At 29.3% G+C, this 15,919-nt stretch overlaps 4 protein-coding genes and 1 long non-coding RNA gene across 5 annotated transcripts in view; 1 reads left to right on the top strand and 4 right to left on the bottom strand.

Annotated features, from left to right (window-relative positions):
• LOC107066230 (uncharacterized) overlaps window positions 1-6,551 on the bottom strand; it is a 53,415-nt gene extending 46,864 nt beyond the window's left edge. The window contains exons 1-2 of the mRNA XM_089173557.1: window positions 5,944-6,551; window positions 5,495-5,578 (exon numbers count right to left, since the gene is read on the bottom strand). The gene's annotated coding sequence lies outside the window, so the exon portion shown is untranslated. The remainder of the gene's footprint in view (window positions 1-5,494; window positions 5,579-5,943) is intronic.
• LOC149032235 (uncharacterized) lies at window positions 6,297-6,833 on the top strand. Its single transcript, XR_016176929.1, has 2 exons — window positions 6,297-6,433; window positions 6,545-6,833. It is a non-coding gene; the product is annotated as an uncharacterized LOC149032235 (long non-coding RNA).
• A 2,456-nt stretch (window positions 6,834-9,289) lies between these two features.
• On the bottom strand, window positions 9,290-12,453 carry LOC107066253 (mitochondrial import receptor subunit TOM40 homolog 1). Its single transcript, XM_015320727.2, has 7 exons — window positions 12,299-12,453; window positions 12,002-12,238; window positions 11,606-11,720; window positions 11,277-11,530; window positions 11,011-11,172; window positions 10,778-10,927; window positions 9,290-10,707 (listed from the first exon to the last, which is right to left on the bottom strand). The coding sequence occupies exons 2-7, from the start codon at window positions 12,177-12,179 to the stop codon at window positions 10,568-10,570; spliced, it is 999 nt and encodes a 332-aa protein (XP_015176213.1). The 5' UTR covers window positions 12,180-12,238; window positions 12,299-12,453; the 3' UTR covers window positions 9,290-10,567.
• Window positions 12,454-12,767: 314 nt separating this feature from the next.
• mRpL14 (mitochondrial ribosomal protein L14) lies at window positions 12,768-13,736 on the bottom strand. Its single transcript, XM_015320745.2, is given in 4 exon segments — window positions 12,768-13,186; window positions 13,264-13,314; window positions 13,317-13,471; window positions 13,583-13,736. Coding segments are annotated over 3 exon segments (441 nt in total). The 5' UTR covers window positions 13,453-13,471; window positions 13,583-13,736; the 3' UTR covers window positions 12,768-12,932.
• Window positions 13,737-13,883: 147 nt separating this feature from the next.
• Window positions 13,884-15,779, bottom strand: LOC107066277 (uncharacterized). The gene is given in 4 exon segments (XM_015320757.2): window positions 13,884-14,314; window positions 14,316-14,978; window positions 15,049-15,449; window positions 15,527-15,779. Coding segments are annotated over 4 exon segments (1,431 nt in total). The 5' UTR covers window positions 15,590-15,779; the 3' UTR covers window positions 13,884-14,010.
• Between the last annotated feature and the right edge of the window lie 140 nt (window positions 15,780-15,919).

Consider the following 15,919-nt stretch of genomic DNA (forward strand, 5'->3'; position numbering starts at 1 on the left):
ATTTTTAAACTATAAAATAAAATAATTAAAATAATTTACATTATTTTTTTTCTATGAAAGGTATAATTAACCCTTTGCACTTTTTAATTTCTTTTTTTACCTAGCAACAACTCATAAATTAATTTAAAAAATAAATCAAAAGAGGAGGTCTCAATAAAATGTTCTTTCACAACAGTGCAAAATTTATAACAAATATTATATTGAATTTAGCTAGATATTAGAATTGGTGTAAAAAATGTAATGTCGAGTATGGCTCGACATAGAAGTGATAAACTTCTTAATATCGTCAAAATAATTGATTAAGTATAATTTTGTATACCTTTAAAGAGTCACACATTTACATCTTATTTTATTTCGTTTCGAGATAAGTATGAATTATAAACCTCGATCTAAAGAATTTATATTATACTTATTTGTTATGAAAAAGAAAAAAGAAAAGAAGAAAGAAATATTACGGAATGATAGTAAATCATTAAAAATCGAATAATTAAAAAACGTTTAAATCATTAAGGAAAAAAGCATGATGTTTAGATTTGCGAGTCTAAAGTATAATGTAATTAAATTTTTCGACCGTGGTTAAGGCATATTTATTTTCTGGTTATGTAAAACGTAAAATACTACTCTTAAACGTATATTTAAAAATAATGCATACTTTAAATTTCCATGTGACGTTATTTTTTTCCTTGTATTTGAATTCGAAAATGTTATATTTTACTAAGAAAGAAAATAAAGAGCACGCTTTTTCTTGAAAAGAAATATGTTCATGGTAGGGACACATAATTATCTATCTTTCTTCTTCAGTATTACAAAATCCTTTTAAGGAAAACGTTAAATTTTTTTTTTAGAGAAAAAGAGAAAAAAGAACACACAAAAAAAACAACGATGATAATGCAAACGATGAGGTTTTGACGTAAAACATTTTATCAAAGACGAATACCAGGAATTCAAATTGAATATAACGTACGAATAGAAAATCTTGAAAAACATAAAAATACAAGTAACCAGTTCGATATATAGAATAATTTTTGTCTATAATCGATATCATTGCGATAGGTTATGTTATATATCAATTCTTAAGATTCTTGGATTATAGAGGAACGTCTATGATTAACATGTGTCCTTGAATGATCATTGAAGATTTAATATGTGTTATGTGTATGTATGTGAATTGATGAGAAAAAATAATTTTCGTTCAGACACGTATTTTTAGACTTCGTAAGACTTTATAGAATTTATTGTGCGTTAAAGAGGGGTGGAAAAGATGGGTGAGAGGAATATTATTATATGATTTTTATATAAAATTAAAAAATGATCTATCTCTTGGATCGGATTTTAAACGGAAGGCGGAGCGTACACGGTAGGAAGAGCTTGATTCTTCTTAACGAACCATTCGCCTTTCACCGTGTTGCCGCCATTTTCAAGAATCTCATGCTCTATCACATATCGTCTATGTTCAGTCAAAAGTTACTAACATTTATGCTAATTTCAATTATTGCTTATCAAAAAAAAATGTAATGGGGAAAAGATCAAATTTGGAAAAGGTATGCTTTATGTTAATGCTTTCATACACAATGTTAATTAATACTTTTCATGAAGTAATATATAATAAATTGGAAAAAATAATGTTCTCTTGAGAAAAAATTGAAAATGTGATTAATAACTTTTGGTTAAGAGCATAAACGATGTAGTATACAAGTCGTTTAATTCGCTTACAAAATATTATTTAAATAAACATGAATTATTTTCTTCTTGACTTATTAATTTTATTAACACAAGTTTTGACGTACGTTGAACTGACAAAGGCAAAAGTTGATGTTGAAAAATAAATGAAAAAAATTAAAAAAGAAAAAAAGTAATAATTTAAAATATTGATAACGCGATTGGACTTGGATCAAGTGGTGACATATTTAATTAGATATTTACATATCTCTGGAAAGTTGCAAATAAACGTCACTAATGCTGTATCACGTATTCTGTCTCTAAATGTCGATCTTAAAAAATAATCGAGATAAAAACATTCATAAAGAAGAAGTGAAGAAAAGAGAAGGGAGAGAGAGAGAGAGAGAGAGAAAGAGAAGAGATAAAAGGAACGAGCAGTTATATATCATCTCGCAAGTATAAGATAAATCCATCTTTTAGAAATAAATATATTATGTAATATGTATATCGCGTTGATAAATAAGTCTCGAGTATATAGATTTCGCTAAGAAACATAATCAAGATAAAATGAGTGTAATTTAAATAAGTAAAAGCATAACAAAAGAGTTAAAAAAAGAAACAACGAAAAAGAAGAAGAAGATACGTTATAACATATTAAAAGATTATATTGTGCAATTTTATCATTCATGTTATCGTACATTCTACATTCGAAAAAAAATTCTAATCGCAAACAGACGTTTGTTCTTGACTCGTCTTGTCTTTGACTAAATTTTTACAACATAATATATGTAAAGAGGACATCGGTAATAAGATGAAAAAAAAAAAAAAGAAAAATCTTCGAAAAGAATAATCTTTAATAAACGTATCAGAGACATATCGTTGATAATAGAATATACTCAATGAATATGATTCATGATACGTCTAACTAAAGTCAAATATGTCGGTATATATGTATTATTAGATTATATCACTTTTGCGGTTAATCTAACTATACAGGGAAAATACCGCGAAAAAGATAGATAAAGGCTAACGACACTCAACGATATCTTTGGAAGCTGTATGGTGATATAAAAAAAATTGTGATAATAACAGCGTCATCTGCATAAGGCTAATTACGAGATCGATAATTGCAAGATAAGTAGTACACGCATAAATTATGAACGTTATATTTGTTCAGTCTCTCCCTCTCCCTCTCTCTCTCTCTCTCTCTCTCTCTCTCTTCTCTCGAATAAAGTTTCTATTTTAATATATATATATATAAAAAATGAGAAATATTTTCATCTAAATATTAACGCGATGAATTTTTCAATGATGAATGTCGACGAGCGGACAATATTTAAATTATTTCTCGCGGATGTGGTCTACGTTCAAGGAAATAACGGTTCCCATGTTTAAAAAAAGAATAATATTCTTCAGGATTTGCAATGGTTATTCAATGCAAGAGAAAAATATGTTATAACGTAAACGAGTGAAAAATAATCGATGACTATAAATATCGAGAATGATCACGTCGATATTTCTGAAAAAAAATTTTTTTTTTTTTTTTTTTTATAAAAATTTAAAAGAATCCTTTTACATTTCTTCTCTCACGTTTTCAAAATTCTCCTTTTAAAATTGAGATATAATTACTAAATAATAACGAAATTAATATACGAATTTTGAAATAAGGAACAAATTTGTTTAAATAAATCAAAAGAGAAAGATGTAAAAAGATAGAAAGATGCCGATGATTTTAACGTACATACGGTTATTTACGTGAACTTTGACTCTTGTGCTCTTGCCTGACCTGGATTCTTTATATGTGTGTGTGTATGTATGTATGTATGTGTGCCCACGTGTGTGTATGTATGTAAATACAGAACATTTCTCGAATCTAGAACTTCTTTCTTGACGATATAAAAAAAATAAAAAATAAAAATAATAATTCGTTAAAAAAGAAAAATATTCTTTAATTCCAGCGAAATAAAAAAAAACGACGCTTACGTTATTACAATTGCTTAATCGACTAGAGAAAGTTTACTGTACGACGATATTTAGGTATAAATGTTATTTAAAAACGATCATTACGGCCGTAATTAGAGGAATTATTTCCCTGCGGTGTTTTTATCATAATGTAAAAGTCAAATTTATATTAACGTATCGTACTTTTATTTATTTTATTTATATATATTTATTTCAAACCACGATTCACTCCTCCCTGACGAAAATCATATATTTAAAAAAAAAAATAAATAAATAAATTTCTCTCGGACGACCCGACATCGTGCACTCTCACCTCTTATTTACGTAAGAATTATTATAAGATACAACATTAATGAGAAAATATTTTCTGATCGTGAGTAAGATAAAGATACTCTTCGAACGTTACCTAAATTCGTAAAATTTGACTAATGACAAGAACGTTAATTTTGTTCAAACTTTCTAACGTAATTTTAACTAAATATTTAACTAAATAAACGAAATACGCAAATATAAGAAGAAAATTTCTAACGATTTCTAATGTAAGTTTTATTTGGAAATTTTCGAAAAAAAGAAAATTTTGAAAAAAAATTAAGATCAAATTACAAACTCGTAAATTAGACGATTGAGGTATTTAATGTGTGAATGTTTCGAAATTTACACTACGTACTATTCGATCTCAATTTATTTTTCTAAAATAATAGTATCTTAAATAGAATATAAAAAAATAATAAAATTTCTCTCCCCCAGTTATAGTGATCGTTTCAAAATTTTATCCTAACGACAAGTTCTTGTAATAATAAATAAAATAATGAAAAACAATAGGTAAGAATTAAATACCCGAAAAAAATATTGGAAAAATTTAACAAGGAAAAGAGACCAGTCGCATTTTTAACATCAATCGTGACGAACGATTGAGTGACTCAAGGGACATGTGACGCAGCGAACAAGTGTTTAAATAGAAATAATGACGACCCTGGACGATCGTTCAAACCGATAAAATTAAAACATATTCGAGACTACGACTACGACAAAAGTAGGTAGGCCAATAGACGAGCAAAATTTATTAGTTAAAAACTCGACCATTCGTGTATATATTTCTTTCCTCTGTAAAGAATATAACTAAGACAATAATTTTCAACCACGAATGTAGAACGTTCTTGCAAAACGAACAAAAAATGTACGAAGATAGATGTTTCATAACTAGTTTCACATAAAACGAACTTTCTAAGGGTCATCTCCATTTAGATTGTTTATTCGTTAGCAACAGTGATGCAAGATAAGAAGGATGAGAACGATCGAGTTTTTTTGATGTCACGTGAATTATATTGATAAGAGAAACAAGATAGGTCGTGTTTTTGTCAAAGAGTTTAAACTCTCGTAGTCCTCTATTTTGCGACCTATAGCGATTGATCATACATAAAGAAAAATATGCTAACAAATCCGAGATACATAGATCTTTCAAATAATAGATATCAAAGGTGATAATATAGATACCTGGATGATTGAAATAATAAAAACAATGGAACACGAAGAACGAGAAACGGACAAAATTAAAATTCATAAACGACAGTCGATCGTTTACACACGTCAATCGCTGTACCAGCAGTTTATAACGTAACGACAACGATGACTGTTTTATCGCACGCAGGGGCGACGTTATCACTCTGATACCCAACGTATATACATTCCCCGTAAGCAGCCCCCGGTCTCCAGTAACTCGCGGACCACCGGCCCAGTTCACGCAACACGCTTTCGGTAACACGATGTCATCGACGACGATAACCGCGGTATTGATTCTTTGAAATGGGAATAACAAGAAAAAGTAAATAATATAATTACGTGAAAAAATAAACAAACAATGAAAATTACTTACCAAAATAAGTCACGATATCGATACTTGGTTACTTCTGCTTTTCCAAAATTGTCACTTCGTCTACTTCATCTGCTTCTTCTTCTTCTTCTTATTCAAAAGTGTCCAATTCAAAAAATAGAATATTAAATCACTATCAAAATTCAATTAACTAATGCATTCGTTGATGAATTATACTTTCTTAATTCTCTATTTTTTTTTTTTTTTTTTTTTTTATATAAAAGAATCTGTCTTTATTTAAGAATCTCTAAGTTATTTATTTCGAATGAAGATTCTTGAAATGTTTCAAATAAAAAAACAGAAATATAATAAGGGAGAAAGCACGAGTGAGTACCCAATCGACCAGTATCGTTGAAAATAAAAGTTCTTTACTCGATCGTTCTAATATGAGACTCTCTCGTTGGCCACTGCTCTATGATCGAAAGCGGAGCTCGTGTATATTATGTACTTACATAGAGTCCGAGCTGTGGTGAACGTGGCGCGAGCACTATAGAGAAAAAGAAAGGGAAGAAGAGAGAGAGAGAGAATAGAAAGAGTAACGAAGAAAGAGAATTGAAGAAAAAGGAAGTATTGGCTAACTAATGAAATAGAAAGAGAGACAGAGGAAGAGGGAGCAAATGAGAGAGAGAAGAGGGGGTGAACTCCTCGAAGCAAATACTTAGGTTTAACTAAAGTCAGGGAGGGAAGAGGAATTAATGCCCACCACGTCCTGCTTGGTAAGGCAGTGGGTATGGCGCAAATCGAGCTGGGAGAAACGCGTTCGTTCTTCTGACTTCTGCGCGCGCATAATTCCTCTTATCAGTTAGAAGTTTAAAAAGAAAGAGACAGTAAGAGAGAACGGAGGGAAGGAGCATGGCTAACTTAAGACACCCTCTTCCTCTTCAACATTCGAACGTTGGACGTAACATATATGTATATATGTATACTTACTTAGAAATAATGGTAATTGAGCAACGTGTTATTATTTAGATGATTCTTCCGTTTGTTTTTTTCAAGATCTTCTAATTTTCTTTTTCTTTTTTCCTTTTTTTTCTTTTTATGAAACTGACAAAGGGTAAGAAAGAAGGAGTTGAAAAAATCGTGTCACCATTATCGTCTTCTTCTTGAATTTGATTTATTTTTGTATCCATTTTTTCTGTTGGTTAACTTGTCTGTAATAAAATGAACGTATATTAGGAAATAGTCATTCTTTGCTCTACATTACTTTAATTTTAAATAAAATATTTTTTCTAACAAATTTGAATGTTATCAGATTTAGAAAATGTCCATAGGTTGTAGAATGATTCATAAAATATTTGTCAACAACATAGTTTCAAAATATAACAAAGATTTTAAAATTGTGGACCTTGGATTTTCATTAACCTTTGTAGTACTATTCAAACATCTTAACTTTCGAACTTTAAAAGCTGGAAGTACAATATAATATATGAGTCATTTATTATTTTCCTAATTCAACGGTAAGGAATGTTAGAAACAAATAAAAGAAAGTTTATTTGGAAAAAGAAAGGCATTACTTACCTTTAAAATGAGTTATTTCATTAAATCTATTTTTAATGATCTCCGACGAATGACAATCCTAACAAAAGCCTGGAAATTTTCAAATATATGTAAATACAAAATTATAATATATAAAGAAAAAGTTCAAAACTTATTGCTAATATAAACGAATAAAGCTAATATAAATTGCTAAATATAAACGATCGATATTCTCTATTATATTAGGTTTAAAAAATGAATTCGGTGCATTGTTAAAACAAATATGTGTCTTGCCATCTTGTTTGCTAATAGTTTTCGTTTAAATTAATTATCAAATGGTTCATAACTGTAAGTGCTGTAAATATTGTAAACATTATAAAATCGCGGGCAATTATTTACATTCAAACCAGAATTACAAAGTATTTAATATCGGGGCACCGAATTCATTTCTACACCTAATATAAAAGTAATGAATAAAAAATGTTATCCATGAAATAAAACATTGACATTCATATTTTGTTGAGTATCAATGAACGAAGTTACCTACTGACTAAACAAATTCGCTGTACTAAATATTGAAATTTATGATGTGTAAATTACAGCAGCGAGAATCGTCATTTTCTTATCGAACTGTCTAACGTAACATGCATTCTGATTGTCGCAGATGTATTCTGTAACGTGACCCTCCAGAGTCGCACTTTCGAACACGTTGCGTATTTACATGCACATATACATACATAACACATAAAAAGATTTAAATATGTGTACAGTTACGACATCGATTCTTGGCATTGTGAGCGTTCAAATCACCCCGTACTACCGTAATCTCGAATATACGGATATTATACCAATCAACTTTCAAGCAAAAAAATCACAAGTTGTTCTAGTTGAATTTTAAATGTCCATTGACATACTCTTTATTTGTAACAAAAATAGTTATTTATTCATTTCCATTTCCATTTCCCTTAGAATCATATTCCATAAAATAGAGACTGTCCTAAAAGTAAAGTCGCTTTACCAAGAGAACAAACAGAATTCAATATTGATACATTAATTAAATTATTAAAATCATAATATTTAGTTTAACAAAATATGAATTTTTAATTTCAATGTTGCTAAATAAAGTATGAGCCCATGACTAAATACTTGCCAAACATAAATTTCTAATATTTCAATTTGATAAAGCAACTTTTAAGAGAGCCTATATTTTAATTCGTTCATTAAAATCTTCAAAATCATGTCTTTTTCGTAAAGGAGTAATATTTTTTATTCAAATAATTTTTTAATCGTGATATTGTAATATACAAATTGTGCAATTTGTAATAACAAGATGATACCAAGGAGGTACCAAGAAGATACCAAGATGGCTGACAACAACGCCTATTTAAAATTCAATGAACACCCAGTAGATGAAATAATAGGTAAAGGCGTATGCACATAAAAGAGTAAAACGTTAAGTGTGGTAGTAACATCAACTAGAAACGATAATAATGCCTGACCCTTGTCGAAGAAACGTCGTTATAGAAGTCTAAGAAGGAACGAAGAACTTGGCTTTGTATTCGACGTTGAGTGGCTGTTCGCGCACAGTGTATTCTTCCATGCTCATTTTTATAGCCTCTAAACGATTTCCATACTAATTGTTCATTGTTTCTCTTCCGGTTTTTCTACCTAACGTAACGTAACGTTTTATACTTGTTTCATTTGTTCCTATCAAGAACGATCTCGTTTACCTTCTCGTCTCTCAACTCGATCGCGAATATGAAACACATTTCGAATATTGGCAATTATAAGTTTACGATAAGCATATAGATATGTGATACATATTACAAATGATTCTTACAAATGTATAATAATTCCAAAACTGTCTACCGATGGCGCCTCTAACCAACCGAATGACTTTTTTTTGTCAATTTTAATTATTTATCCCTCCTCTGTAGATAACTTATCGATTAAGTGTGAAAACTTAATAAAATACTTTAGTTGGTATTTCAGGACATAATTTATATATGAACAGAAATTATAAATAAAATTAATACAAATGTACTGAAGTAATTTTTACAAATTACTAATTCAAACACTATGGATTTTATATGATTTACTTTATAATATAATTATTTATATTATAAAGATATTGTATTTGCAGGAACAACAAACACCTAAGGAAGACTATGAAGCTAGAAATAACAGGACGAAGTTCTAACATAAAGAAAAAGAAGAAGAAGACATATTTATTAGACTATGAATTTATCTATGATCATTAATATTCATTCAATTTTCAATAATTTTAATAACAAAATAGTAGGAGACAAGAAAACATATAAATTAGGTAAAACGAAGAGAATTAACTATCTTTTATTTAACAATAATTCAAAAGTTCACTCTCTTATGTAAACTTCTTCAACAATATACACACAATATTTTATTAAGTTCTATTTATTTAACTCTGCAAAATCCTGAGGCAAATAAATCTTCATAAGAAAAAACAAAACCACAAAAAACTACTAATATTATATATTATAATAATTTTTAATATTTCATGTTCATATTTTATTTACCTTTTCAGTCAGCCTTTAAATAATTTCTCATTCGGGGTGACAATCAATTATGATTTAGATAATCGACAAAAAATTATAAAAGTTAAAAAGACAAAAATGTAACTGTACACACACATGAAAAATAATTTCGTTAACATCGTACGTAATAAGAAATGCAAAAAATTACATAATCCCATATTGCAACTGCATTTACACAATGCTCATATGAAGTTTATATTTAATACATTGACATTATATGTAATAAAAATGCCATGTGATATATATATATATATGTATGTATATATATGTATGTACATATATGTATGTATATATATGTATGTATGTATATATATATGTGTGATATATTTATTTTTACAAAGTAAATAAATAATAGGCATACATATATAACCATACATATACATAATAAATATATATTATACATATATAAGTTTATATATCGTTATATTACTTTAAAATAAAATATTCATTTTTAAGAAGTATATTTTCAATAAATCTTTATGACCTTAAAAGATTCACATTTGGTAACATCTAAGCATCCAAGAAATCTTTGTATGTCTTATCAACTTTATATTTGAAATCTCTCTATACTTTCATTTAAATGAATTGGCTGATACAAAAACTTAATTTGGGATATAGATAATGATTTTCTAAAAATCTTTCGTTATTAGCACACGGATATTTTTATATACATTTATGTTTTTAAAAATCTGTAAATGCAGTAAATATTTGTTTCTTACTTAAAATAGAAACAAAAATGCTGTTTTACGCTATAATAGAAATGGTAATTTAAATGTGTTTAGTGACTTCGGAATATTTTTTAATTCACTGATCCTACAGTGTAACATAAGTGAATGTTTAATTGTGTGCTCGAATAATATAACTTGACTAAAAAATGTTTCAATAAATGATGGATGGGAGACTGAGAAAAGACACTAACTTTGCATCGTTAATGCTAGTTACATTATTATCTTTAGTAACATAGCAGTAAAGCACTGCTCTTTTCCATCCGTATGATAATAATCAATTACGTAAACTAGCGTAACTCTTAGCCAATAATAAGGCCACAACCAAGTCTAAATTGTTGTTTGGTATGATTAAGCATGCCACTAAGTGCGAAAGAAAATGGCAATGGTTGTAATTTCTTTTCTAATACAGCACCAACAGTCCAATTTGAATCAACACTTCCTGGAATATTTCAAAAGTAAATATAAACGTAAGATTATATTTGTGATAAATAATATCAAATCTGCCATACCTCTGAACAATAAATCTGCTTTAGGTAAATCGACTTGATAGGCAATAGTTCCCGTGGACTCCTGCAATCGTGCATTAATTTCCAACTCTACACCTACTTGCAAATTCTGACTAGCTTTCTGATGGAAACAAACGTGACAACCTGCAAGACCTGATACAAAAAATAAAAATTTTACATTACGAAGTAATTGATCAAATCTTAATTTTATTAAAAATAAAATGATATATATTAACCTAAACTACAACTAATCGTAGACTCTCCATTTGTATATCTGCCAGCGGCTGATACAACCACTATGTGTCCTCCAGGTAACCCTGGTCCTCGTTGATATGCAAGTTCACCTCCCAAAGCAAGAGAGGGAGAAAGACTCTGAAGATAATGCATTACTAAAACACCTGGAGAACATATTTTGAATTATTCTTTTGTAAAATAGTATATTATAATACATTAATTGATTTCTATTTTTATTATATTATATTATATTATACGATATATTTACCAGAGCCATTAAGAATATCTGGATTGCCTAACGTAACAGAAGCTGTATATGCATCACCACGATAATCATTTGTCATTTGTACAGCAGTAAATTTGCTTCTTTGTACTTGAACTGCTACTTTAGCCCTTAGTCTCTGCCCTAATTGATGAATTATATTAGCATTTAAATTTCCAGTTGGATCAATATCACCAAATAAAACTGGGTAAGCTTCGGTGGGACATATTTGTTTAGTACCCACATAAGTTGCACCAAATCTGAAAAAAAATGTCATGCATATGCAATGTTTGCATAACCATTGTCATTTAAACAAATACTTTAATTCAACATACTTGTATCCAGACGGTGTTATAGAACTCATATTGATTGTATGAGAAATCTGAAAATGGTTACTAAGACCCTTATTTAACATCAACTTTGCTCCTTCAAAATTAACAGGGAGTACATCTGTGAAAAGTTTAATCAGTTTGAAAACCAAACAAAAAAAGGAATCTAATGTAACAAACTATAAATTTATGTTTTCTGTTACATTTTAATTAAAATTTAGGTAAGAATAACAACAGATTAAAAATAATGTTAATTAAAAGAACAGTTATGTTTTCAATATCTAATAATAAAAAAATACAAAAATAATTATATTTTAATTCATAAAAATGTGAAAACCGGTGAAAGTTTATATTTAAGAAAGATATTAAGTTTCCATTAATGACATATATGTAATAAAATACCTTTGCACTTCTTATGTAGGTCCTCAATCGTGCCAGGATTTTCAAGACGATCCGAGATCGGAGTAGACGGTGCAACCCCGGTCGTAGAATCTGTCTTTTCAAATTGAAGAGGAACCGCAGGAACTGATGTTGGTGGCGGAGGTGGTGGAGGTGCAGATGAAGCCGACACGTTTCCCATTTTTTCTAGTTTCCTTACTTTGTTCCAATAAGTTTAAAACACTTTCCTTGGCCCACAATCTATCTAATCAATGTTATTGTTATTATTAAGTCTTGTTAACACTTTAACCATTTACTTACACGAATGCAATCTATCTACTCTGGCGGTTATAAAATTCGGCGTGTTTCACCGTAAGTCGCCATTTGTAAAGGAGGACAACCACTGCCACTTAGACCACGAGTTTCCTCTTTTCCTCCTTAACGTTATACACTTAGTTCATAGACGAATCATTTTATGCCTATCTTCATAGTACTCAATTTTTTTCCTTTTTTCTATAATTTATTTCCATATAATATAAGAAATAAATTCAATATTTTTGTAATGATCATTAAACGTGATCTCTTTATTTACAATCTTGTCTTCAAATAATTATTATTTAACTTTCACATCTGTTTAATGTATGACACTTCATATTTTTATCCAATAGGAATACTAACAATCTAGGGAAAACGTAGAAGTAGAACGAAACGTTACTATTGGTTCAAAAGCTAGTCGCCATATCTAACAATCGATTATTACGAAGGCGCGTTGATTTGAATAGAATTACACTTATTTCATTTTATTGTACTATTATTATTTACTAGAACAACGAAAACAATAGAAAATAAGAATAAGATACGAAATAAATATCAATAGTTCGCATAAATGATATTTATTATATATCTTATTTTATGTAAACTTTGCAAGGAGAGAAATCTATGCATTCGACAAAGTTTATACAAATCTTGATGCAATAGCAAGTAACTTAGTATAATCTGCTCCTTTGCTATGAGTTTTCTCTTTTAACAATGTTCTTAATATATGAGGTATTGGTACATGTATTCGTGTTCCTAAAGGTGTGCCATTGTCGTCTATGAGAACTAAATTATTGGAATCAAATTTGGGTACTTTCGGATTTTGCTTTTGCTTTAAACCAACTAATATGCCTTTCTTCTTTTCACCTTTTATAGCAACTAATATTCTGTCACCTTTGTTAGAATAGAATATTATTTTACAATATATTTCAAAATAACATTATCAGTAAAACATTTTTTTACTTGCTTACCAATATATCCAACTCCTGTTTTATTATAAACGTGAATGCAACGTGGTGGTTTCCTTCCAGCATAGCTTTTTTTCCAATTTCACTGTTATCAACAACCCTTAAACGACTTAATTTAATAATTTGATTGGAGGGGACAGAAGTGCTAATACTTCTTGATGCAATTTTTAATACAGCTGTGCAAGATAACATGATGGCAATTCAAGGATACCTTAGATTACAATAAAAATTAGGATTTACATGACTGCAATAACTGACTTACATAAAATTATATTACAATAATTTAAACTTTATAATATATAACTCCAGAAAAATCATATACCTTTTTATACAAATTAATTATTCTCGCAATATTAATATCTCAGCAATTACAATATCTGTTATTATTTCAGAAGAACAAACATAACCCTATTACATTTTTCTTAGTAAAGTGAATATAGTCAGTTACGCCAAAAACTAGTGCTACCACCTAGCATTAAAATTTGAATTCAAAATAATTTTTATAAGAAAAAAAACTAATATCAAAGAAAAAGTAGACGAATTACAAAAGATAAAAGTATGTTTAACAAAAAAATATTTAAATATTTTATAAAATTATTGTAAAGATTGTCTATTTTTGTCAACTGTCGGTTAGGGCAGAAATCTATTACTATATAATGTATATTTGTAAACAAATTTTAAAAATTTGCAAAATAATAATGAAAAAAAATAAACAACTAAAATTTAATAAATTTGTAATTGTATTTAACTTTATAAGCAACATGTAGCAAATGGTAGAGCTTGTGAACCAAAACAAGGTAAGAAATTCGGACAAGGAGAGCAAGGTCCAACAATTGGAGAACAAATATGAATAGGAGATGTAGCAAGTAATGGAGGACAAATCTTTTTTCCATCTCTTCTAGAAAAAGCTACTCCTGCACCACCCAATCCACGAGCTTTTCGTTTTTTCATTGCTTGCATTATGAAACGAATTTTTTCGTTATAAAGATTATCAATATTAGCAAAAATATGAGCATCAGCATCTATAATCTTTTTCTTTTTCTTCTTCTTTTTTAGATTCTTCTTTCTCAAGACCTTTCAATTTGCTAATATGTGCAGCTTCTGCTCCGCGGGTAATTTTAGTAGTTTCGGCTTCGCGAGTAATTTTAGTAGTTTTGGCTTCACGAGTAATTTTAGCAGCTTCGGTTTCATGAGCCCTTTTAGTAATTTTGGCTTTGCGAGCAATTTTAGCAGGTTCGGCTTCGTGAACAATTGCAGCAGTTTTGGCTTCGCGAACAATTGTATCAGCTTCGTCTTCGCGAGCAATTGTATCAACTTCGTCTTTGCGAGCAATTGTATCAGCTTCGTCTTCGCGAGCAATTTTGGTAGCTTCGGCTTCATGAACAGTTTTAGAAGCTTCTGTCAATTGAGTTAACATTTGTTTTTTTATCTTATCTTGTTCACAATAACACTTCAACTTCTTTAAAATTGCCGGTGGCAGATAGGATTGACTACCCCAACAACCAGTCCGAAAGTTCTCTGATGTTAACTCACGTAATTGATATGGATATCCTTCGGCATTATCCTTACGGCAATGAAATGCAGTTTTAATACCTCTGGTATTCTCAAATTCGGTAATAATACAATTACCAAGATAAGTGATACGTATATATATTTTGATCGTAGCATCAGTTTCCTTTAAATCATCGTTCATCAACGTATAGGTTCCTATTAATGATCTACAATTGTAATCATTGTTAAGTTAATTTATATGTAAATTAAATGGATCGTACGTTTCGAATATTATACCTCGAAATAGGGTCATTTTCATGAGAATTGCATAAATATGGACCAAGTTCTTTACGTTCTTGTAATTCCTTAATAATTGCATTTATCAAATGATCAACCCTTAAAAATGTGAATCCAACATTCTCGCAAGAATCGAGCTCAAAATAATCACAAATCTCTTTAAATACGTAAACTTGAACATCGATCGCATTCATGGGTTTTTCTAAAGATGATTCAGGCAATGCGAAGACTACCGAACGTCCACCATAAAATCGTTCATTTTCATAATTGGAACCACGATAAGAACGATAATCGCGTCGATTTGGTAAAAGTTCTGTCCAATCCTCATCCAAGAAACGAAACATTACCGTTACCTTTTTTAAAATAGCTTTGTCAAAGATAGAATTCTGCGGTACGTGCAACTACACAAACGAAAAGTTGATAATAACGATTTAAATTCTGGCGGGAGAAACTATCGAATTGTATTTTCGATCTTTACATTTTCAACTGCAAATTCTAACATCATGATGCGTTGATCATGTGTTACGATCAATGAAGACATCGTACTTGAATTTATACGTTTACCAATTTGAAGATTACATTACACTTGATTTAATTTGATTTATGTTATCGAAAAAGTATTTTCTTTTTTTGAGAAGGTAGTAATTTAAGCCATTTCTTCTTGTGTAAAAATTCGGTATTGCTTTTTAAAGCAATGTTATCAGATTTGTTTTGAAGTTCAATGACGGTTCTATCATTTATCGATACTTATCGAATCACAGGTAACAATCGATCGTCATTTCATACGGCGGTAATATTTAAACAATATATTATATTGTACTAAGATACAACTTACGTATTTTCACATTGCTATAAATGAGATTCACAACAA

This window comes from Polistes dominula, unplaced genomic scaffold (genome assembly GCF_049000335.1).
Source record: "Polistes dominula isolate Pdom_NZ unplaced genomic scaffold, Pdom_raw_medaka contig_33, whole genome shotgun sequence".
Lineage (NCBI taxonomy): Eukaryota > Metazoa > Arthropoda > Insecta > Hymenoptera > Vespidae > Polistes > Polistes dominula.

Coding starts and splice junctions, on each gene's coding strand:
- LOC107066253 (XM_015320727.2), bottom strand. CDS start 12,179: ATGGGAAACGTGTCGGCTTCATCTGCACCTCCACCACCTCCGCCACCA. Junction 11,531..11,605: donor ATAACACCGTCTGGATACAA/GTATGTTGAATT, acceptor ATTTTTTTTCAG/ATTTGGTGCAACTTATGTGG. Junction 10,708..10,777: donor AGCAGATTTATTGTTCAGAG/GTATGGCAGATT, acceptor GAAATATTCCAG/GAAGTGTTGATTCAAATTGG.